Here is a 25,145-nt window from a genome sequence, read left to right as displayed (position 1 = left end):
TATTTATGTAAATATTCTACTTTATAATGTTGTGGTGCCCAAATTCACTTATTTTGAGGTTTTGTAAGGCTGTATGGAATGAAATTTTAATATTATTTAACTATTCAAAAATAATTATTTTGATGTAAAAATAGTTCATTAGCAATAGTAAATACAATTAAATCGATGCCTATGTAGAGTATTGCCTTTTTATTGGTGTTTCAAACAAGATTCATCCAGTCAGATTATTAGAGCTGAATTTAGAGCCAAGATATACAAGACTGAAATCTTTAGGATTTAATATTTTAGCACTGTTTCTAGCTCAATATGTATGCACATTTCATGTTAAATTTGGTAAATTATCTTGTTCTTAAAGGAATAGTTCACCCTAAGTGAACAAGTGTACAGTATATGACTGTTCTTTTAGACGAATACAATCGGATTTATGTTAAAAAATGTCCTGGCTCTTCCAAGCTTTATAAGCAGTGAATGGGTGCTGAGATTTTGAAGTCCAGTAAAGTGCATCCATCAATTTTAAGAAGTAGTCCATAAAGTGCCCTCTGAAGCAATTTGATGTGTTTTTGTAAGAAAAAAAATATTTAAAACTTATATAAACCATAGTCGTGCACACTCAGAATCAAACAGATTACATTCCTACTCTTTATCACTTATTTGTTACTTTTTTTCGTTTTGCGTGTGCTGTGAATAGGCCTTTTTAAGCCAAATACTTCTGAAAGTTTTTAAATCTCCAAGATCATCAAAGAGCGGGAACTTGTCTATCTGCACCTCTTGATTAGTCATCCTGCTTCATGAGTCTGTGTTGATCAGACGTTTCAGCTCAATCCGTAATCAAGCAGGATTAGTGAAGGTCTCCTGAATCAGAGAAAACGATGGTCAGAGAAATTAAGATTGATTACAGTTTGCTTTTATTCAGATGCAGCCTCCCCCCTTTTTTTCTTCTGCTGGAGTGATTCATATTCTAGGTAAATGCTTAAAACTAAAGCGTGTTCCTGTCTTCTGCTGCTAATTACTGGTTTGCAGAGGTGGGCAAATGAATCATTAACAATGAAATGATTTGGCACTGGGATTTGTCAAACTGTTGTGCAAAGTTTATTTCATCAAACTGTATTCTCGGCTTTACTCAGCTTTCTCGCTGCCTTTTTTTTTTTTTTTTTTTTTTTTTTAAAGAAGTCGGAAATCTTTTTTAAAAGGCGGTGGAATCTGTGGTCTACAAAGCTGCTCATGATTGATGTTTATATCTGGGGAGTAAAAGATTATGGTTATGTTTCATGTATAAATAATCCTTTGGAAACAGTGTTCCTCCAAGGACACCGGTGTATGTTTGTGTGTGTGCGGTTGCGTTTAGTGAATTTTAAAGCAAGGTTTTATGTTTTTGCAGTCTGCATCATAATATTGATGATGTTGAAATTCTTGCATGCTGAAAGGATGCTGAATTATTTAGAAAATGGCTTGCAGTTGATATGCAGTTTTAGGATAATGTGGCTTTTATAAACTAGTATTCAAAATTTGGGATTGAGCTTATGCTCACCAAGACTGCATTTATTTGATCAAAAATATGACAGTAATATTGTAAAATATTATTTCAATTTTAATATATTTTAAATGAATTTCAGCAGCCATTACTCCAGTATTCAGTGTCACATGATCCTTTAGAAATAATACTAATTTGCTGATTTTGTGCTCTTTAAACTTTGAAAACAGTTGTGCTGCTTAATATTTTTGTGGAAAAATTTTGCTTAAAATTTTTCTGGACTATTTGATGAATATGAAGTTTAAAAGAATAGCATAAATGTAATTAAAAAAAAAGGATTTTCTGCTCATCAAGGCGTTTATTTGATTAAAATTCAAAATAAAATAATACTGTAAAGTATTATTGCAATTTAAAATAGTGCTTTTCTATTTTTGAATATACTTTAAAATATAATTTATTCCTGTGATGCAAAGCTGAATTTTCAGCATCATTACTTACTTGTCTTAAGTGTCACATGATCCCTCAGAAATCATTCTAATATGCTGATTTATTATCAATGTTGGAAACAGTTGTGCTGATTTGATGAATAAAATGTTAAAAAGAACAGAATTTATTTCAAATAGAAATCTTTGTACAAAATACACTACCATTTTTAAGTTTGGGGTCAGTATTTTTTTTCTTTCTTTCTTTCTTTGAAAGAAATTAATACTTTTATTCAGCAAGAATGTGTTAAATTGATAAAGTGATAGTGAAGACTTATATTGTTTAAAAAAAATTATATTTTGAATAAATGCTGTTCTTTATAAATTTTTTATTCATCAAAGAATAAATTATAAATAATAAAGCAGCTGAACACTGAAGACTGAAGAGTAATGGCTGAAGAAAATTCAGCTTTGCGTCACAGAAAAGTACATAAAGTACATAAAAATAGAAAACTAAAAATCGCCTTTAAAGTTGTATTACTATTTAAAAATTAAGTTTTTATATATTTACGGTAGAAAATTTACAAAATATCTTCATGGAACATGATCTTTACTTCATATCCTACACTGTAAAAAAGCAAAAAACACTATTTGTTGAGTAAAATAACTTGTTATCCTGCTGCCTTAGTCAACTTGAAATGTACTAAGAGACAACTTAGATATTTGAGTTGACTTAACAAAAAATGTGGTTTGTTAAATTTAAAAGCTGGGTAAGTTACCTGGCTGCCTTAAAATATTAAGTTGGATCAACTCAAATATCTAAGTTGTCACTTAGTACAACTTAACATTTTAACTTTTTTTGAGTTGACTGAACTTAAAATTATAAGGCAGCCAGGTAACAAATTATTTTAAGTTGGTTCTACAAATAGAACAGAAATAAATAACATTTTAAAGTACATAAAAATAGAAAACTGGTATTTTAAATTGCTATAATATCTCATACTTTTTCACCCTGTATTTTTTTTAATCAAATAAATTGAACTTTGAGCATGAAAGACTTTAAACAACATTAAAAAAGCAAACTTTTAAGTTGTATTAGTTCTGTACTTGGAATATTTTATATATTAGTATCATAGAAAAGTCATTGCCATCTTTGATTGTTATAATAGTATTACAATCAGAATATTAATATTTTAGTTGATTGAAGGAGAATTAATTCAAGTTGGAATTAAAAACAAACCCTCTGTACTTATTATAACCAGAGTACCGGAGGAATGTCAGAGCAATTCTTTGAATTTAACACTACATGAACATTTTAATGATGCTGTAGCAATGAAGTAGGCTGCTGTGCAGATTGCAGCAAGGGCAAAGCAGAAAAATGTGTCCCAACTAGCATTCAGCTAATTAAAGTCTGGAAAAAATAAATCACTTATTGTTTTCTACAGCACATCCACTGACTGTGATTTGAGTTGTGGGATTCCAGCTGAAGTAAATAATATTATGCATTATACAAAAGATGTTAAAACATGAATGTTTTGGAAGCAACACAGTGGAAAACTGTCATTCCCAACGAAGCATCGCTCATGTTATATTGACCTAGAGAGAAGGTGAAGTCTAAGATACAACAACACCACTAAAGGAAACTGCAAAACAGAGCTTTTGTTGACATCATGGAGAAGAAGATGCCTCTGGAGGCCGCGGATTATTTGACACCAGACTGACGAAGTGTTTACTGCAGCGGTAGGATCGAAATAAGAGAATGTTGACTTAAAAATACAAAGCAATTATAAATAGAAACATAATTAGGCGGTGCAGCCTCATGCATGAAAGCATAACACAAACACCTTTAATGGAGGGAGACAGACAAGGCCAGAAAAGAAGGGAGGAGCCCTGCAGCTAGAACATCAGCAGAAGAGCATTAAGATTGCTCAGTGTGAAAATCCCATCCTTCGGTGTGCGCACACACAATGTTTGCAGCCATAAAGCCACTTAAAAGCCTCAAGACATTGAATCAAAACTCAAGCTGTGTATGTGTATGTGTGTGTGTTTGTTTTCAGCGGTGACAAGGACGCGTTGAAAGATTATGCAGACCCCTTGAAGGTGCTGGAAGGAATTGTTGCAGCAGTGCACACTAATGTACAGAGCGGGTAGGTGTATTCTCTGTTGCAGTGTTTCCGTTTGCTATTATTGAAACACAGTGCTGTCTGTTTGACCTCAGAGGAAGTGATAAGTTGGTAATTGAAGTATATGTGGTCACTGTACTCTTTAGTGTAAAGAGGTAAAAAGAATATATATATTAGCTATGGATTAAAGGGATGTTTCTGCAGTTAAATAGGATCGTTTATAATAACAAATGACAAAACCAGTCATAAGGGTCCATTTTAATTGATATTTATCTGAAAGCCGAATAAATAAGCTTCCCAATGATGTATGGTTTGTAAGGATAGGACAATATTTGGACAACTATTTGAAAATCTGGAATCTAAGGGTGCAAAAAAATCAAAACACTGAGAAAATCGCCTTTAAAGTTGTATTACTATTTAAAAATAAAGTTTTGATATGTTTACGGTAGAAAATGTACAAAATATCTTCATGGAACATGATCTTTACTTCATATCCTACACTGTAAAAAACATAACTCAACACTATTTGTTGAGTAAACCTAAAATAATTTGTTATCCTGCTGCCTTAAAATTTTAAGTTCAGTCAGCTCTAATAAGTTTAGTCAACTTAAAATGTTAAGTTGTACTAAGAGATAACTTGGATATCTGAGTTGACTTAACAAAAAAATTGGTTTGTTAAACTTAAAAGCTGGGTAAGTTACCTGGCTCCTTAAATTTTTTAGTTGAATCAATTCAAATATCGTTATCACTTGGTACAACTTAACATTTTAAGTTGACTAAACTTTTTTGAGTTGACTGAACTTAAAATTATAAGGCAGCCAGGTAACAATCAGTTACAGTGTAATGATTTTTGGCATAAAAGAAAAATTTATCATTTTGACCCATACTATGGATTTTTGGCTATTTCTACAAATATAGCCCTGCTACTTAAGACTGGTTTTGTGGTCTAGGGTCACAAATATTTGCGCTTGTTGATAGTGATATTTAAAGTAATCAATTTAATGTCAAAATGCATGTGAAAATAGTTGTTTAACCTAACATAGTATTAATTGATTTACGATCACATGTCCATATATCAACTTTTTATGGTTGCTTCAAACAAGACTCATTCAATCAGACATTGAGACAAATTTTAGCAGTTTATTTTAGCAAATTTTATAGTTGATGTGGAAAAAAACTTATAATATGAGAATTTAAAAGATACTTTTGAGAAAATTGGTAATGTTCTTTGTAAAAACACTAAGTAATATAATATTATTTAATTATGTTGATATGTAATATTACATTAACATTTTAATACACAATATCATTTAAAATTAAGTTTTGTTGTATGTTTGTAAAAGAAATGTCATAAGCTGACCAAGATTGTATTTATTTGTTACAGTAAAGACAGTAATATTATGCAAAATATTACAACTTAAGATAACTGTTTTAATATATTTCATTTCTATTATCTTTTTATTTATTCCTGTGATGACACTGTTGAATTATCAGCATAATTACTCCAGTCTTCAGTGTTATTATTAAAAATACAGAAAAACTGTAATTTTCTGAAATGTTACTACAATATAATATAACGGTTTTTAGAATTTATTCCTGTGATGCAAAGTTGAATTTTCATCAGCCATTACTCCAGTCTTCAGTGTTACATGATCCTTCAGAAATCATTCTAATATGCAGATTTATTACTTTATTATCAATGTTGAAAACAGTTCTGCTTAATATTTTTGTTTATATATATTTTTCTAACAACATAAGTCTTTAATGTAACTTTTTATCAATTTAAAACATCCTTGCTGAATAGAAGTTTTACGTTATTTCAAAGAGAGAAAGAAAGAAAAAATGTACTGACCCCAAACTTTGAACGAGTTGTTTGTTACAAAAGTTTTTTATTTTAAATAAATGCTGTAATGTTTCAATATTGATTTGTTTCAGTGGGACTATGGTTAAATCTGAGGACATGTTGGCATGGTTACGGCCTTTTTGTGGGGACGATTCTAAACCTGTCCGACCCCGAATTGAGGTCCTGCAGATCCTAGAACATTCGTTCAGCCTCAGCGATCAAGACATCCACCTACTGGTGTTCTTCAGGAGCCAAGCTGTTCTGAAAGCCTGCTGGCCAAACAGAAAGGTGAAAAATATGCATATACCCACACTGGCACAAAACACGATTTACACTTCACACATAAATATTATTACATTCCCACATCTCTGACTCAGTATTAGCTTATTTCCTCTGTGAGGCACTGTGAATGTAATCTCATTTTACAGCGCAGCCCTTTGCGGGTTAGCATGTGCTTATAGGAATTGCTTGACTATTCTCACACGTGGTTGTGTGTGTGTGTGTGTGTGTGTGTGTGTGTGTGTGTGTGTGTGTGTGTGTGTGTGTGTGTGTGTGTGTGTGTGTGTGTGTGTGTGTGTGTGTGTGTGTGTGTGTGTGTGTGTGAAGGAATGAGATGTATTTGGTCCAGGGATTGCCTGCTTAGCCATGCTTTTTGACCTCACCTCACATTGCTTTGGGGATGCAAGCATGTCATTCTGCTGTTTTATGTGGTGTTCTCTCTCTGTCTGTATGTACCATTGTAAATTCAAGAGTTGAATATATGGAAGAACTAAGAAAGTCTTCTGTCTAAATCTGTCAGTGTTTTTCACAGGAGAATGACCTTCTGATTTTCTTTGCTGAACTTTTGGTTTACAAAAGTCGAAGAGATCAGATAAATGTACTAGCTGCACATAATTTAATTATAATGTTTATTGCCACTCTAATCCGCCTACAGTAGTGGGAGCTTGTTTGTACATTTTCCAAAGTGAAATGATTTTTTTAATGTTAAAAAGAAGAAATGAGGCTGTGTTTATGTAACCAAAAATCTCTACAAGAGTGGATGGATGAACAAATGGATGGACAAACATATGGATGAACAGATGGATAGATAATTGGATGGATGGATGAATAGATGGATGGACGGATGGATGAACGGATGGATGGATGGATGGATGGATGGATGGATGGATGGATGGATGGATGGACAAAACAATGGATGGGTGGATAAATGGATAGGTGGATGGATGGATGAACAGATGTATGGACAAACCAATGGATTAACAGATGGATGGACAAAAGGAGGGATGGACAAACAAATAGATGGACAATCGGATGGATGGATGAACAAATGGATAGACAAATGGGTGGGTGGATAGATAGATGAACAGATATATGGATTGGGGGGATGGATGGATAAAAAATGGATGGATGAACAGATGGATGGACAAACGGAAGGATGGATGGATGGAGAAAACGATGGATGAACGGATGGATGGATGGATGGATGGATGGATGAATGAACAAATAGATGGACAGTTGGATGGATGATCGGATGGATGGATAAACAGATGCATGGATGAATGAATGGATAGATGGACAAATGAATTAATGGATGGATAGATGAACAGATGGTTGGACAAAAGGACGGCTGGCTGGATGGATGGATGAACAAACAGATGGGTGGATGGATGGACAAAAAGATGAATGAACAAATAGATGGACAATCGGATGGATGGATAAATAGATGTAACGATAAATGGAAGGCTGGACAAATGAATGGATAGATGAACGGATTGATGGACAAACAGATAGATGGATGAACAGATGGATGGACAAACCGATGAATGGATGGACAAACAGACAAATGGATGAATGGACAGGTGGATAGACAAATGAATGGATGGATGAACAGATGAAAGGACAAAAGGATGAATGGACGTCTGCTGGAAGGATGAATGATCGGATGGATGGATGCATGAACAAACATGGGTGGGTGGATGGATGGACAAACAGATAGATGAACGAATAGATGGACAATTGGATGGATGAACAGATGGATGGATAAACAGATGGATCGATAAATGGAAGGATTGATGAACAGATGGATGGACAAATTAATGGATGGATGGATCGACAAATGGACGAATAGATGGGTGAACTGATGGATAGAAAAATGGATGGATGAACAGATGAATGGACAAATGGATGGATGAATGGATTCATGACAGATCCAAAGACTTTTAGCATTAATATACCGCCATAATAGTTCTTTAGTTATAGAGTCACCTCATCTCACTCAACACATTACAGAAATGCATGCTAATAATCCATTTTCCACCGAATCACATAATCCATTTTTTCACTAAACTTTAATCATGCAAATGAATATTTATATAAGCAGACGCTATCAGATGTTTGTTTTCTCTTTAAGAGGATTACTCCGCCAATTGTTTAATAGAATAATTAAATGCAACTTTCAGTCCTCAGGGGTTTAAAGCAAAAGAGCCCCTCAAGATTGCTTTAAGTAGATCCAGTTTCCTATAAGTCCTTGATTAGTGTTATTTAATGGTAAACAACAGAATATCAAGCTTATGGTTGGAAAGGCATTTTTGGCATGTCATGGATTTAGAACATGTTAAACATTGAGGATAAAGTCTAACCTTTAATTCCACAGATTATCACTTAACTTCTTTTCAAAAAACGTCTCACTCCCCTTCCTATTTCTTGGCTGTATCCCTACACTGGGTATCCAGTGTTGGCAATAGCTTTGTTTTCCTCAATGAAATGAATTAATTGTGTCTTTATTGTGATCTGAAAAAGGAAAGGGAAATGAGGGGAGTTGTAATGAGAAGTCATGCCCTGAAGGAGGAGGAGTAATTAAAATGAACAGATTGAGGGAAGGGGAAAAAGGATTGGCTGTATTTCACTGAGACATGGAGTCTCAAACAGAGGCCACGTACTCAGATGCCTGATTCCCGATTGGGAGTGCTGAGCCGGGCCTGTGCGCCCTGAGCGATGGGCATCAGGCCACGGAACGCTGGCGTTGCGTGTGTGTCCACTGAGAAGCGGATGCTGGTTTACATCACGAGCCACAGAGTCTGGTTATCAACTGGTAGCCCCAGGTGTACGTGTGTCTTTATTTATGTCGATACCTGGGTATTTTTGTTTTTCCCTGTTTTTGTAGTGTGCTCATTCAGGCCCACAGGATTGTGCGCGTGTGTCTGTTAATATAACACTTCTACCCCCTGTATCCCAAACTAATCATCTCCTAACTCGCACACCGGCCCATCCTGCCCAACACCATAGCAACCGTGACTTTACTGCTGCCAAGCAGAAGATGCGTTTCAGGTCTCGCATCTGTTTGTTCTGTTGCGTGTTTTGCTGAGCTGTATATTCTCTGTTGTTGTTTACTTCTGCTGCGTTGCGGTGGTGTTTATCTCCCTGATGTATGAGGTAGCATTGTTGAACTTTATCAAAGCGGAATAGGGGCCGTCCTTTCAAATTCACTAAGAGGAAACGTCAAAGCTCATGGAAGGAGAAAGAAGCGGTGCATGTGAGCAATAGAGAGCACTGGGATGGTTATTGCACGGTTGTCGGATTGAGGAAATGACTTTGATCGCAGACAGAATGAGAGTGGTTGGATTTTTTGTCTCTTTCACTAACTGTCAGTGGAATTTGATAACTCTCTCAATTACATTCATCAGGTTTAATTGCTGACGGGTTCCCATATAAAATGACACATACTTACACTCAGCAGAAATCGTTGAAGCTGTAGAGGAATTCTGTGAGGCTGCCATGTTGAGGTTGCACTTTTTTACTTCATTTTCACAAATTGCCTTGACAGTCAACTCTGCTTGTTCCTCTTCTATGCTCAAAACAGGTCACTCCTATACATAGGATCCTTGAGTTTATTCTAGCGAACTGCTAGATCAACTCTCAACTTTGGGCTCCCATATATGCAGGTATAGATTTTCTATATTTATAAGTTTAAAAAAACTTTTTTGTAGCTGTGTAGTGAATTTTACAGGAGACTCAAATCATTTTAACTTGGCCCACACAGGGACTCCAATTATGTAGTGAGTTCTGCTTTCGCCCACTAGGAAGGCGAAATAGTGTAGTGATGGGTACTCGTATCACCGATGACGTTATGATTCTTGGATCACATGTCACTTAATGTGCAGTTAATGTGTGAGTACATCACATAAGAAAGATTGGTGGGATATCTAGCTTGTAGAACCTCTCACTGTATTATCAACACAAGGAAGACACAAGTGTAATAAAATAAATTTATTAACGAATGATAGACAAGAGTAATCAACTATTAAATGAATACAATAAATGCAAAAGGAATAAAGTGCATAAGATGCATAAAATGTGATTCAGTTGGGTGTTGCTATGTCATAGCTTTGTTATCTTATGGAAAGATAAACTGTTGCTACTCTGAAACAAATAAGGTAAAGAACCTTATTATGCATCAAACAAATAAATGAGCTATTATTTGTTATCAACTGCAATCAGCTATACAATATCTAATGTAAATTAGAAAAATCATATACTGATAGTACACAACAATGCCAAGGTCTCTGGAAGAGGATTGGAAGTGATATTTATGTTCTCTGTGGTTGATTGAGCAGTCCGGTGGCGGTGAATTCTTCCACTGGTTGTGCTGGGAGCAGTCAGTGGGAAAAGGAGCAGGAATCCGTTTTGACAGCCTTGAGCATGAAGCGCTGTAGGATGCTGATCTCCTGGAGCACCAAAGGGTCCTAAGATCTGGAACACGCAGATGTGGCCCTGGTGTAGGTGCTGAAGGCCCTTAGCTTGGAACACGCAAGCAAAGGTACCTGAAGTGAAGGTTTGCTTGCTGGAGCTTAACCTTGTTGCAAATGTCTGTTGGTCTTCTGCCTCTCTCGGCTAGAGACTCAGAACTTGGTCAATCCGCTTTGTCTCTCTCGGATGGAGACTTAGGACGTGCTGCATCTGTGGTTGCCTCGCTGGACGAAGACTCTGAACGTGGAAAATATCTCTTTCTTCACAGACAGAACGTGGTCGTATCTGCTGCTGCTTCAAAGCTGGAGACTCGAAGCGTGGAGCGTCTGTTTCTGTCTCTCTGGACAGTAGGCTCAGAATGGTTGTGTCTGTTAGTGTCTCTCTCTTGTGGAGCTAGAGACTCAGAATGGAGGTATCTGTAGCTGCCTACCCAGTAACGGGCCGCAGACTCAGAAATTTTGGTGCTCTGTTAGTGTCTCTTCCTTCACAGGCTGCAGACTCAGAACTTTGTAACTGTTATGTCTTACCCTTGCAGGTCAGACTCAGTACTTAGTTATCTGTTGCTGCCTTCCCTGTAACGGGCTGCAGACTCAGAACTTTGGTGCTCTGTTAGTGTCTCTTCCTTCACAGGCTGCAGACTCAGAATGGAGGTGTAGCTGTTATTGTCTCACCCTTGCAGGTCAGACTCAGTAAGAAGTTTGATCTGTTACTGTCCCCTGGACGTGCCGGAGACTCAGAATGGAGGTGTAGCTGTTATTGTCTCACCCTTGCAGGTCAGACTCAGTACAAGGAGTGTCTTTTGGAGAGGTACCTTTATACCTTTTCGATGAGGAGGAGATTGCAGTTTGGTGCTTCTCCACTTCCATGCTGTGATTGGCTGGTTCCATCAGAGCATGGGGACATGGGGTAGCCCACCCTTCTTTCCTCTTGTGGAAGTCATTTGCATAGTCCAAACACAAAGTTAGAAAAGTGTCAATAATGTTTTACTGGTGCATTTCTCACTTTCCAAAACACAATCAGAAAACATTTGGTCATGTAATGAACACATTAAGTCCAAACATGATGGGAAAAGATTGAACTGTCATGCATACATTCATTTGTCCTTTAACAGCTGAGTTTGTGTAAGATGTTGCACTACACATCGCTGTCAGTGAGAGTACTTATTTCTCTGAATAAGTATAAGATGTGTGTGTGTTATGGTTCGCATCAGTTCAAGGTTTGAAAACATAGTTATGAATGGATTTGGATGGATCTTTGTGATCTCTCTTTGTTTCACCCACTGCTGCTGCGTCTGGAGATCCTAAGGAATTTTTATGGCTGTCACAGGACCAAACCTTAGTGAACAGTCTTAAGGTGGGTGAAGGGCAGAAACTGTGTCTTGGCCAATAGGAAGTTCCGTCCTTCCCGAGTTTTTGTACCAAAGGTCTCTTCTTGCCCTCTAAGAGGTGTCTGGCAGTTGTCCTGGCATCCTTATCTGATGGTGTTGGACAGTTTGCTTATGTTAGTCCACCAAGATCCAATCAAAATGTAGCAAACCTTTGTCCACTATTGTGGTCAGGGAGGGGCCCTCGCCATAAACTGGGCCCTGGAATGCGTGGTCCACTACAGCTGTAAGCTAGGCTTATATATTTGCAATCAAAATAAATGTGACAACGTGATGCAGACACAAATGTAAATTTGATGCACTTAAAACTGATGCTAAATAAAACTGTATTGTGAAGGATGAATATTGTACTAATTAGTAATTATAGAATTTAAAATAAATGTGACCCTGGACCACAAAACCAGCCATAAGGGGTAAATTTTAAAAAGAAATTGAGATTTAATCATCACTTTCAATTGATGTATGGTTTGTTAGGATATAAAAATATTTGGCTGAGATACAACTATTTGAAAATCTGAAATCTGAGGGTGCAAAAATATTGAGAAAATTGCCTTTAAAGTTGTCCAAATAAAGTTCTTAGCAGTGCATATTAATCAAAAATTAATTTTTAATACATTTACTGTAAAAAAGGTACAAAATATCCTAATGGAACATGATCTTTACTTTTATATCCTAATGATTTTTGGCAGAAAAAAAGCGATACCCATACAATGTATTGTTGACTATTGCTACAAATATACCCGTGCAACTTGTGACTGGTTTTTTGGTCCAGGGTCACAAATAGTATCATGAACAGCAATTATTCACAGTATTTATTTTAACAATATTCATATATACCAACATATTTTATTATATCAAGTTGTATAAATTAACATTATTCTACAGGACCGTTGAATGCTTGAATCTGATTGGCTGACAAACATTCTAAGGTGTGCATTATTTTCAGGGAAACATACGGTGAATATAGTTCCAGGCAGCTCTTGACTGCATTACTTCTATATCACTTTGCCACAAGATTTCAATTATTTCAAAGGTCCTTACAGCCTAAAACAGCAAAATAACCAAAACCCACAATGACACATGGCAAAACAAATAAATACAGTAAACAACAGGATAAAAACAACAGATTATTTCCATGTTTCTGCCACAAAATTGTTTTATTATGTACAGTAAAAACACACTCTATTTCTCCCTCTCTCTCTCTCTCTCACCTACAGACACACAGGCATACAGTTTGCACACACGTTAACATACACGCTAATGTTGTTAGCGCTACTCTGACAATTAACAACTTCAGAAGTACATGACATTTCTCACCAGCAAGGTAACAACAGTGCTGTTCCTGAAGAAAATGAACTTAAAGTTTCACTATTAGTAGAGACGCTGCTGCTAATCAATTTTGATAGACACACACACTCACAGAGTAATTCATGAGCTTAATCTCTCTCTCCCTCTCCCCCTCTCTCTCTCTCTCTCTCTCTCTCTCTCTCTCTTTCTTTCTGTCTGTCTGTCAAAACTTCATTATTAACTTCATTAGTCTGCTACCAATGGCTCAAGCATCGTTACTAGGTCTAAAATGACGTTTTGGAATTAGCAACAGAGACGTTGGATGAACTGCGTAAGAAATTAATCCTACTCACAATAGCGTTTTAAGGACAAAAACCGGGCAAATGTCTTGAAATATATCTGATTGACGTCTTGAGGTGTGGTAACCGTAGTATAAGCAGACTTAGTATAATTGACTTCAGTCCATTGAATTCTTAGAAAATAATGCACACCTGAGGTGTGACGGAAAAAAAGGAGAAAGCCATCCTAGGTGTATATGACTTTCTTCTTTCAGATAAATACAGTCAGTTATATTTAATAATTTCTTGTTTTTTCCAAGCTATATAATAGCATTAAATGGCTCTTGAAATTTTGAAGTGCAATAAAGTGCATTTATCCATCATAAAATGTGCTCCTCTTGGCTCTGAGTGGTTAATAAAAGCCTTCTGAAGTGAATTGATGCGTTCATGTAAAAAAAAATAGCCATATGTAAAACTTAATATAAACCGTAATCTCTATCTTACGCTAACTATCATACGTGTGTTCACGAGAGAGAGGTGTTCCAGCGTTGACGTAGGATGTAGACGTAGCGTAAACTGTGGTGAGAAGTGACGGTAAAACTTTAGTATAGGGAACAATTCTCACTAGTAACTAGTTACTTATTAGCATGCCTATTATTTACATATTGGCTGTTTATTAGTAATTATAAAGCACCTATTCTGCATGATCATATTCTACATCCTTAATCCTACCCAATACCAGAACCTGAAGCAGCAAATTGTTAATAGCGAGAACTGGACCTTAAAATAAAGTGTGCCCCGAAGTGACAAACATGGAAGTGTAGTGGAAAGAGCAAAACACCGGTCATGAATTAAAATTACGAAACAAGGATTTGTAAAGAAAAATGTCGAGGGATTTTCATATAAGCCAAGAGGAGACTGGTTTTCCTTTGCTGTAAACAAACTTGATTCTGTTGATTCTACTTCCACTGAAACACGTTTTTTTTATTTTTTATTTTTTTTTTGTAAATGCGTGTCAGTTAGCGGAAGCTAGCGATTTATAGTTTTAAATATGGATATTTTTATTACACAAACTATGCATCAATTCACCTTAGAAGGCCTTTATTATCCCCCTGGAGCCATGTGGAGTAATTTTTATGATGGATGGACGCACTTAATTTTGCTTCAAAATCTAAACACCTATTCACTGCCATTATAAAGCTCGGATGAGTAAGGACATTTTTTTATATACTTCCAAATGTATTTGTCTAAAAGAAGTAAGCCGTATCCACCTAGGATGGCTTAAGGGGTGATTTTTGGGCGAACTATCCTTTTAACATAATTGATAAAATCATGTTAAAAATGCTGATTGTTAGGTTATGATAGCTACAGTAATACATAAACTCACTGAAACGTAACACTGTAAAAGTGTTGTCAAAAAAGTAATGTGATATGTGATTGCAAAGAGATTGATTGTTGCATTTGTCTGTTGCCTTTTCTATCATTGATTGTCCTGTTATTGATTTCCCGCCGAGGAAGTGGCACCCAATCTGTGGTCAATCAGATATTACAGATGCTGTCAAGCGGTCAAGGCCTCTCATGGCTCAAGTTCTCATTCTGTGGCACTGACGATTGTGATTTGTGTCGTCTAACAAGCTGCCATCGAATGTCTTGTTTGACAAATCACAAACTTCAACTAATGTTGCAAATTCTCTCACTTTTTCTAAAAGAAATTTTATTAAAATGACCTGCATTATATGCATTTCCCTGGCAATTTCTGCCTGCGTTATGCAAACGATCTCTACCCCTTTGGCGCTGCAATGACTTGTGTTCGGATCCTCGTCCCGATGGCACACGGCCCTGGATTTTTGTCTCTTAATTTTAGCCATCCGTTTTAGCCTAACGGCAACAAAATGTCACAATCCCTGTGAGTGCTTACTGTTCGCTTGGCAAAGGACAGCAGCTTTGTCAGTCGGAATTGAGAATCTTTATTTGGCAGCTATCCGTGTCCCAGACTCCCTTGTTTACTTGTATTCTGAAGTAGTTATTGATGTAATGAGTGCAAATGAATTTGAGGATGTTGGCGTGCGTGTACACACGTGTGTTTGGGATCAGACATGGGATGTTATCGTTGCCATGGTCCCTTGACTTCATAATCTGGACTCATTTGTCATGGTAAGAAGCCGTCAGTGTTTAGGTTAAGCGGGGAGGGTGTTTGTGTGTATGTGTTTGTGTGTGTTTAACCGTAGACAAGCTTAATGACTAGGGTTAATGTGGTCATTAAAACAAGGTCTTCGTTTCCCCCTGGAGTGCATGCTTTAATATGCCGTGTTTAGCACTGCTGTTTTAATGTCTTTATCCAGTTGTGTGTTTGTGTGTGTTTGGCTGTTTGTTGATTACAGAGGAAGAGCTATATGTACTACATTGAGGTTGCCTAGTTTATCTAGATTTGTTTTATCATTTTAGAACATCGTTTTTGCAAGAGGACTCTTATGCTCCCCAAGGCTGGATTTATTTGATTCAAAATTAGTCAAAACTGAAGTATTATTGCAATTTTAATAAATTTAATATGCTTTTAAAATGTTGTTTGTACCTGTGATGGCAAAGCAGCCATTACTCCAGCCTTCAGTGTCACATGATCCTTCAGAAACCAATCTAATATGCTGATTTGGTGGTTAAAAACATATTATTATCAGTGTTGAAATCAGTTACCCTGCTTCATATTTTTGTGGAAAGATTTTGTGATGAATCAAAACTTAATAGAATATATTATTTAATGAATACAAGAATTTATTTAAAACTAAAGTATCTGCAGTCACTTTAGATTATTTTAATGCAGGTTAGTTTGTTTTTAAATCTTTGTGTTTATTATTATTTTATTTTAGAGAAGACTTTTAAGTTTTGATATCTTTCTGTTTTCATCAAGGGCCCAATTCTTAAAGGGATAGTTACTGAAAATGTGGAGTGTGTTACAAAGAATGGTTTGTTGAAAGGAGAAACTGCAGACTTGGCAACCCTGACTTGAACTACAAGTGATTCATAGGATAATTGGGACTTGCGATACCTACAGTAAACTGTTTTTTTTTCTTTTAAATAAAATTACATTGACAGCATTGATCTCTTCATAAAAGACATTTTCTTCACGTGTGAGTGGCAGTCTGTCACATTTTTGATTGACATTTTTGACTGACAGGATTTAAAGAGATAGTTCAACCAAAAATTAAAATTCTGCCATTAATTACTCAACTCAAGATACTCAAGATCTTCATTCATCTTCAGAACACAATTTAAGATTTTTTTGATGAAATCCGAGAGCTTTCTGACCCTGCATAGACAGCAACGCAACTACCATGTTCAAGGCCCAGAAAGGTAGTAAGGACATCGTTAAAATAGTCCATGTGACAGTGCATCAGGATTCTACATCCCTGATGGTATGTTGTGGTTCTCTCGTAACCGCATGTCAAAAACTGACACAGAAAAGGTGTGATTGTTGAATTAAAATTATTTTTGTTTACTATGCATACAAAAAGTATTCTCATAGCTTCATAAAATTAGGGCTGAACCACTAATGTCCCATGGACTTTTTTAATGATGTCCTTACTACTTTTCTGGGCCTTGAACTTTGTCTGAACCTGGTCTATGCAGGGTCAGAAAGCACTTGGATTTCATCAAAAATATCTTATTTTGTGTTCCCAAGATGAACGAAGGTCTTACAGGTTTGATGGGAATTAAGTAATTTAGTAATTAGTAATTAATGCCAAGTTGTATTAATTTTTGTTCATATTTGCACTTATTTCTATTTGTGTGTTTGTATTCTGTCATTTTGGTGTGAGATTTTTAGACTCCTTTTAAAAAAAAAATATCACACAGACACACACACCCACACACACACTTGTGTGTCTTCAAAATGTCAACGTGATGTGACATCAGACCCACTGGCAGTGTGTCAGCTCCGGTCTGTCACGAGCGCTCTTGTCTTTCACACGTGTCACTCTCCTCTGTCATTAGCCCCGCCTCCCCGGCACAGCCCGGGGCCACGCTTACATCATCTTGCGCTTCACAGGCTTCAAGTGTCAGTAAGTTTCAGTTGCTGTACTTCTCCTGCATTAACTTCCCAAGGTCTTAGTAAGAGTTCCTCTAGTTCTTCTAGTTTCTAGCATTCTATTTTTGTTGACTTTATATCAAGGTCCCTTTTAAGAAAAGTCAATTCACTCAGCGGCCATATTTGCAATGCCTCTGGGCATCTATTTCAGGCTTGCACAAACTACTCCAATCTACTTGAGGACACTGACTGTTTTTATAGAAAACCGAGCTTCTAATGGCATCCGCAATGACTTTACCTTTTTGCGATTGGCTGTTTTAATTAGGAGGTGGAAATTACTGCACACTGTGGTTTCTCCTATTAAAGGCCCAGGTTTGCTCCACTTTCTGAGGTCCATTCACCTGGATATTTTGCAAACCGTCGCAGAATGCAGACAGCTGATATTCCATGGGCTTAAAGGAGTAGTTCACTTTCAGAACAAAAATTTACAGATAATGTACTGACCACCTTGTCATCCAAGATAGTTATTTCTTTCTTTCTTCAGTCGATAAGAAATTATGTTTCTCGAGGAAAACATTTCAGGATTTCTCTCCATATAATGGACTTCTATGGTGCCCCTGAGTTTGAATGTCCAAAATGCAGTTTAAATGCAGCTTCAAATGGCTCTAAACGATCCCAGCCGAGGAAGAAGGGTCTTATCTAGCAAACAATCGGCCATTTTTGAAACAAACTCACTACTTATGTACTTTTTTTAACCAGATATGCGTACAAAACCAATGTCACATATAACGTACCATATGTACGTTCATCTGTTCCAGGGAAAAGAAACTCTTTTAGTGCCACTCAGTGGACATTTTATATCGAATATGTCACAAAACATGACGATGTATTCTGCGTCATGAGATCAGGTTGGTTATATAAGAGTCTATAGTTGTATTAGTGAAGGCAGGTGTACTAGCATGCTATTCTCAATATTTCGGCCATATTAAGCTTTGGTCAAGAGAAGCATGCTATTATGCTATTCAGAATTTATACATAGTCTAGGCAGTCTAGAGAATAGGTAAGAGTTCTGAGAAATGTTGAAGAAAGTGTGATGGAAGCAATCGTAGTGACTGGGAAAAGGTTACCGTTTCAGTGTGATTCGGTAGGTCCTTCAACAACATTCCTGTCAATCGAGAAGTTCACGGGACCAGAGGGTGTACTATTTGTCATTTCCACCTTGCCAAGCCTTTGTCTTTCTCCCAACGGTCTATACAGCGTTACGTCACCAAAAATGAGGAGGAACACTAGGTCTGAGGGCATTTTGAGCTGGGAACAGTGTTGTTTCAGGCCCTTACCTTAGTCTTAAAATCATAGAGCGCTGGTTGGTTGTTGTTCCAGGCTTTTGATCCAGGAGCATGTCCTACTTGTGTACATGACATTAGACAGGTCTGAGTTCAGGTTTCCAGAGGTTTGAGTTCAGGTGTTCAGTGTCTTAAAGGTGACTCAGCTTTGACGTACTGTTCTTAGGAATTGAGAACACACTGAACCTAGGCTATATATGGAAACTGTTTTACCTGTGACAGATTTATGCCAGCGCTGAGAAGATACAGTGGGTTTTATGTGCACCTCATCACACGCAGACACCCGTGATCCATCAACAACCTCCGTCCTTGGCCTGGAGCTCCATTAGCATGTGCTCATACTGTATGTGGCTGCAAGGGTGGCGGGAGTCATGATGGTTAAGTGACGGGAAAATGTGCATTCAGCATACGGTACCTTGCGAAAGTATTCATACCCCTTCGTTTTTTCATGTTATGCTGCTGCCTTATTTTAAACTGTTTTAAAATACTTTTTTCCCACATCAATCTACACTCCATGCACCATAATGACAAAGTAAAAACACAGTTGTCACAACTTCATACATTTAAAAAAAAATTGAAATAAGTACATTGCATAAGTATTCATACCCTTAACTCAGTACTTAGCTGAAGCACCTTTACAGCCTCAAATCTTTTTGGGTAGGATGCAACAAGATTTGTGCATCAGCATTTGGCAATTATCTGCCGTTCTACACCTCACCTCTTCACCTCTCAAGCTGTGTCAGCTTGGATGAGGTCTGGTAGACATTTTCAGGTTTCTCCCTAAATGTTTGATTATGTTCAAGCCCAGGCTCTGACTGGCTGAAGGACATTCACAGAGTTGTCTAAAAGCCGCTCTTGCTGTGTTCTTAGGATGATTGTCCTGTTGGAAGGTGAACCTTCTGCCTAGTCTGAGGTTCTGAATGCTCTGGACTGGGTTTTCATTAAGGCTCAATATTTTGGTGCACTGAGCTTTTTTTCTACTCTGACGAGTCCCTCAGCCCTTGTTGCTGAAAAGTAGCCCCACAACATCAGGCTGCTACCAGCACACTTTACTTTTGGGATGGTACTCTGCAGGTGATGAGCAGTGCCTGGTTTCCTTCAAACAATATGTTTGGAAGGCGCTGTACACTTGCAGCTAATTGTTGCGTTTCCAAAAGGGTAGCTTTGTTGTAGTTTAACTACTTTAAATTGTAAGTAGCTTTTAGTTTGGAGATCTACAGTTTCAAAGTATCTCTGCACACTACACCATGTGAAAAAAGCAAAGCAGAAGTACTGGATTTTATGATCGGTCCTGTCTAAGCTGAGTTGACAACTTCATTTACTGACTCTGGACAGACTCGACGGCTCATTTGGTTTTCTCCCTCCTTTGATCAAGGTAGATCTCCGTTTTCTCCTCTGTGCTGTAAGTGTAAGTGTGAGTGCGTGTCCCTTCATCTGAATGTCTGTCCTTTTAAGACAGGATCAGAATATCAAACTCCGGTCCCCCAGCGCTGGGATTTGGATCAGCTGTACATTGAGAGCACAGGGTAATCTCTGGCTTCAGGCTCTGCATAAATCAAAGAGCCGACTTAATATTTAATTATGCTCCAGGTACTTCTGTGTTCTTCATCTCGCTCTCTCTCTTTTCTTCTAAAGCTAAGAGGGGCACATTCCGCCTTTTGTGAGGGTCTGCCTGAGCAGCTAATCACATACAATCATGCTAACAGCAGTGAGGTCTCGCAGCTTAACAGAGTCAAGTGGTGTTTCATCAAACAAAAAGAAAAATTAACAAAATTCAACATCAGTGGATATGAACAGGTGTGGAGTCTTGTTGGAGCTGTGGTGCAGCTGTTGGCGCCTGCGCTCTGGGTTTGGTGGAGCTGTGGTGATGCAGGTTTAAGTTTGTACAGTGGCATGATGCATCATGTTTTGAACTCGTCACATGACTAGTAGTGGCATTTTTATTGTCACATATCTCTAGCTAACATGTCTAAACTTCAGTAAAAGTTTAGTGTCAATTTCATATATTGTTAACCTTGAAAATGAACAATATTAATTGATTATATTATATTATATTATATTATACTAAATAAAATAACACTAGTACGTGAGGATTTTTAATGACATTTAAATATAAAATATTTATTATAAATTATTATATTAATTTATGTTATATTATATTATATTATTATATAAGAAAAAAAACAGCTTGGTATTATTAGTATTTTTTTTTATTTAAATCTACATATGAAAAATACCAATTTATATTATATTATATTATATTATATTATATTATTGTACAAGAAAAAATTCCCCATAGTACTTTGAGCGTTTATTTATTTATTTATTTATTTAATTCTATTTGCATATGCAAAATATGATTCTTTTTAAATTATATTATATTATATTATATTATACAAGGAAAAAATAACAGCACAGTATTTTTATTATTTATTTATTGAATTTAATTTTACATATATTATATTAAATCTACATATGAAAAATACCAATTTATTATATTATATTATGTTATGTTATGTTATGTTATGTTATGTTATGTTATGTTATGTTATGTTATGTTATGTTATGTTATGTTATGTTATATTATTGTACAAGAAAAAATACCCCATAGTACTTTGAGTATTTATTTATTTAATATGCAAAATATAATATATATTTTTAATTATATTATTTTATATTATATTATACAAGGAAAAAATAACAGCATAATACTTTGAGTTTTAATTTATTTAATAACATTTACATATATACATATAAAAATATTATTTTATATTATTGTACAATAAAAACATGTCCCATAGTATTTTAATATTTTATTTTTTAAATGAAATTTGCACATAAAAAATATGAATTTTTATTTTATATTATGTTATATTATTATACAAGAAAAAATAACAGCATTGTATGTTGAGGTTTTATTTATTTCATGAAGTTTATGTAAGAAAAATATGAAATTGTATTATAATATATTATTATAAAAGAAAAAAATAACAGCATAGTATTATTAGGATTTATTTATCTAATTAAATTTACATAAGAAAAATATGAATTTATATCATACTATTATACAAGAAAAATAACAGCATAGTATTTTGAGGTTTTATTTATTTAATAAAATTTAATGAAAATGAAAAATATTATATTATATTATATCATAAATTTATCTGTATGTTTTGATGTTCAATTAAAGTTTGGCATTTTTTAAATTATTATTATTATTATTATTGCAATTAAAAATTATAGTTTTTTTTCAAAAGGCAGAAGCTATTTAAAAAAAATGCTGTATTAAAGCAAACACAGGAGTTCATGGGAAGGTGAAAAAGTGAACAGCTGTTGAATAATATTTCTGTAAGTCTGTTGTATGTAGAACATATGTAAAAGAGGTTGTCTATTTTCTGATTAGGTCAAGCTCTCTCTCTTTTTCTCTCTTTCTCTCTCTGCCTCTCATATAGTCTTATGGGCTTTCCTATGTATAATTTTCTAGCTAAGCGGTGCATAACAAATAAGGGTCAAGAGTCTGATCTGTCGACTCCACAAGAATCAGAAAAAAGCAAGCAAGAAAGAAAGAGGATTGCAATGCATTGCAGTGGGTTGCAGAGGTAAAACCGGGGCGTTTGCTTTTAATTTGCCTCTCTTCTTCTCTCTAGCATTGACTTTGAGCCTTAAAATCTCAAAGCATTTCTGCTGATAGAGAAACATAGTTGGCAGTTTAGAGCATTGATCTGTCTGGACCATTGGGAAATGATTAGCGTGTAAGAGAGCGCGTTTATACATGGGTGTATGTGTGGATTTCTTTGAGTCTATTGTTCTTGGTGTGTGATCAAGGCACTTTCCACCTCTCTAACACACTGCCATGCTCTCAATGACCTTTGCTGCCTTGAGGGTGAGCACATTGAGTTTCCCGTCGATATGTACCAGCAGTGCGTGAATGACTGTTTGACTGCTCTTAATAACATTTGAGGATGGTTTTAAACAACATTGCAGAATGGTTTCTCCCTCCACTGAGCCGTACCGTGCATTAGTCCTAAATTGGACATGAGCTAAAACCTACAGAAATTGAAGTGAGAACTGTGACACAAGTTTTCAATATTCCGGATTAAATAAGTGCTTTACCAATCAGTCTTGTCTGTTGAGGGCTTTTTGTGTGTTGAAAAGAGAACTATGAAGCAGTGATACATTTCTCACCATCCCTGAAGAGCATTTGAATTATTTTAATCTTTGCATAATTGCCATAATCTGCTTCACTGAGCCGAAATGCAGGCGTTCTTAAGAGACCCTGAGAAAGAAAGAAAATGAGTGGCGCTTTTCCATTATCTTTCGTAATCATTTTTTGACAAGTTTTTGACGTTATTTGCAATGCAGAAATAAATGTGTATGCATATGCTTTGTGCCAAAGATTGTAAATTCTAGACATTGTTGGAAGTGTGGTTATTGAACACGCTTCAACAGGTTAAGTCATGATTTCGAATTTATTCTCGAAACATTTAAACTTTATTCTCGTAATTTCAACTTTATTCTTAAAACCTTATTCTCAAAACATTTCGACTTTATTCTCAATTTTTTTGAGAATTTTTTTTTCGAAGCATTTCCACTTATTTTCACAATTTTTACTTTATTCTCAAAAACTTTAGACTTCAGTCTCTAATTTCAACTTTTTTCTCAAAACATTTAGACTTTATTCTCGTAATTTTAACTTTATTCTCAAAACATTTAGACTTTATTCTAAAACATTTTTCACTTTATTCTCATAATTTTGGCTTTATTCTCGAAGCATTTTGACTTATTTTCGTGATTTTGACTTTATTAAAAATTTAGACTTCATTCTCGTAATTTCGACTTTATTCTCGAAACATTTCGACTTTATTCTTAAAACATTTCGACTTTATTTTCATAATTTCAACTTTATTCTTAAAACCTTTCGACTTTATTCTTAAAACATTTCGACTTTATTCTCAATTTTTATCACTTTATTCTCGTGATTTGGCTTTATTTTCGAAGCATTTCGACTTATTTTCGTAATTTTGACTTTATTCTCAAAAAAATTTGACTTCAGTCTCGTAATTTTGACTATTCTCTAAACATTTTGACTTTATCCTCGAAATATTTAGACTTTATTCTTGTAATTTTGACGTTATTCTCAAAAATGTTTAACTTTATTCTGAAAACATTGACTTTATTCCCGTAATTTTGATTTTATTCTGGAAACATTTTGACTTTATTCTCATAATTCCGACGTTATTCTCGAAACATTTCGACTTTATTCTCATAATTTCTGCTTTATTCTCAAAACATTTTGATTTATTTTCGTAAATTTAACTTTATTCTCAAAAAAATTTGACTTGATGTAGGCGGTCTTAAGAGAAAAAAACATGAGTGGCGTTTTTCCATTATCTTTCGTAATCATTTTCTGACAAGTTTTTGACGTTATTTGCAATGAAACTTTATTAAAAGTTAAACTTTATTTATTTATTTAACTTTATTAAACTTTATTATCGTAATTTCATTACAACATTTTGACTTTATTCTCAAATTTTTTTCACTTTATTCTCATAATTTTGGCTTTATTCTCGAAACATTTCGACTTATTTTCGTAATTTTTACTTCATTCTCAAAAAATTGAGAATTCATTCTCGTAATTTCGACTTTATTCTCGAAATATTTAGACTTTATTCTGGAAACATTTTGACTTTATTCTCGTAATTCTGACTTTATTCTCGAAACATTTAGACTTTATTCTCATAATTTCTGCTTTATTCTCGAAACATTTTGATTTATTTTCGTAAAATTTGACTTTAATCTCAAAAAATTTTGACTTTATTCTCGAAACATTTTGACTTTATTCTCGTAATTTCGACTTTATTCTCAAAACATTTTGACTTTATTCTATTCGCTGAGAAAGAAAGAAAATGAGTGGCGTTTTTCCATTATCTTTCATAATAATTTTTTGACTAGTTTTTGACGTTATTTGCAATGCAGAAATAAATGTGTATGCATATGCTTTGTGCCTAAGATTGTATATTCTAGACATTGTTCCAAGAGTGGCCTATCAGTTATTAAACACGCTCCAACAGGTTAAGCCATGATTCCCATGAAGTCGAGGTGAGTTTTAGTCTGACTCGCATCATTTCCAGATTCCATTTCCGCCTCTTCTCCCGAGCTGGTTTGAGTGTCTCAGAACCTGCTAATCTCGGGGGGATTTTCATGCGCAACAGTCTCTAGAGCTTAGA

The 25,145-nt window shown here is 35.4% G+C and overlaps 1 protein-coding gene across 1 annotated transcript in view; it reads left to right on the top strand.

Moving 5' to 3' along the window:
- nbas (NBAS subunit of NRZ tethering complex) overlaps nucleotides 1-25,145 on the top strand; it is a 246,002-nt gene that overhangs the window by 168,829 nt on the left and 52,028 nt on the right. Inside the window, exons 42-43 of the mRNA XM_073852757.1 lie at nucleotides 3,951-4,040; nucleotides 5,952-6,147. Of these exons, the coding sequence (XP_073708858.1) occupies nucleotides 3,951-4,040; nucleotides 5,952-6,147 (286 nt within the window). The remainder of the gene's footprint in view (nucleotides 1-3,950; nucleotides 4,041-5,951; nucleotides 6,148-25,145) is intronic.

Source organism: Garra rufa, chromosome 13 (genome assembly GCF_049309525.1).
Source record: "Garra rufa chromosome 13, GarRuf1.0, whole genome shotgun sequence".
Taxonomy (NCBI): Eukaryota; Metazoa; Chordata; class Actinopteri; order Cypriniformes; family Cyprinidae; genus Garra; species Garra rufa.
The sequence above is the reverse complement of the archived record's forward strand: the minus strand, read 5'-3'. Positions and strand labels throughout refer to the sequence as shown.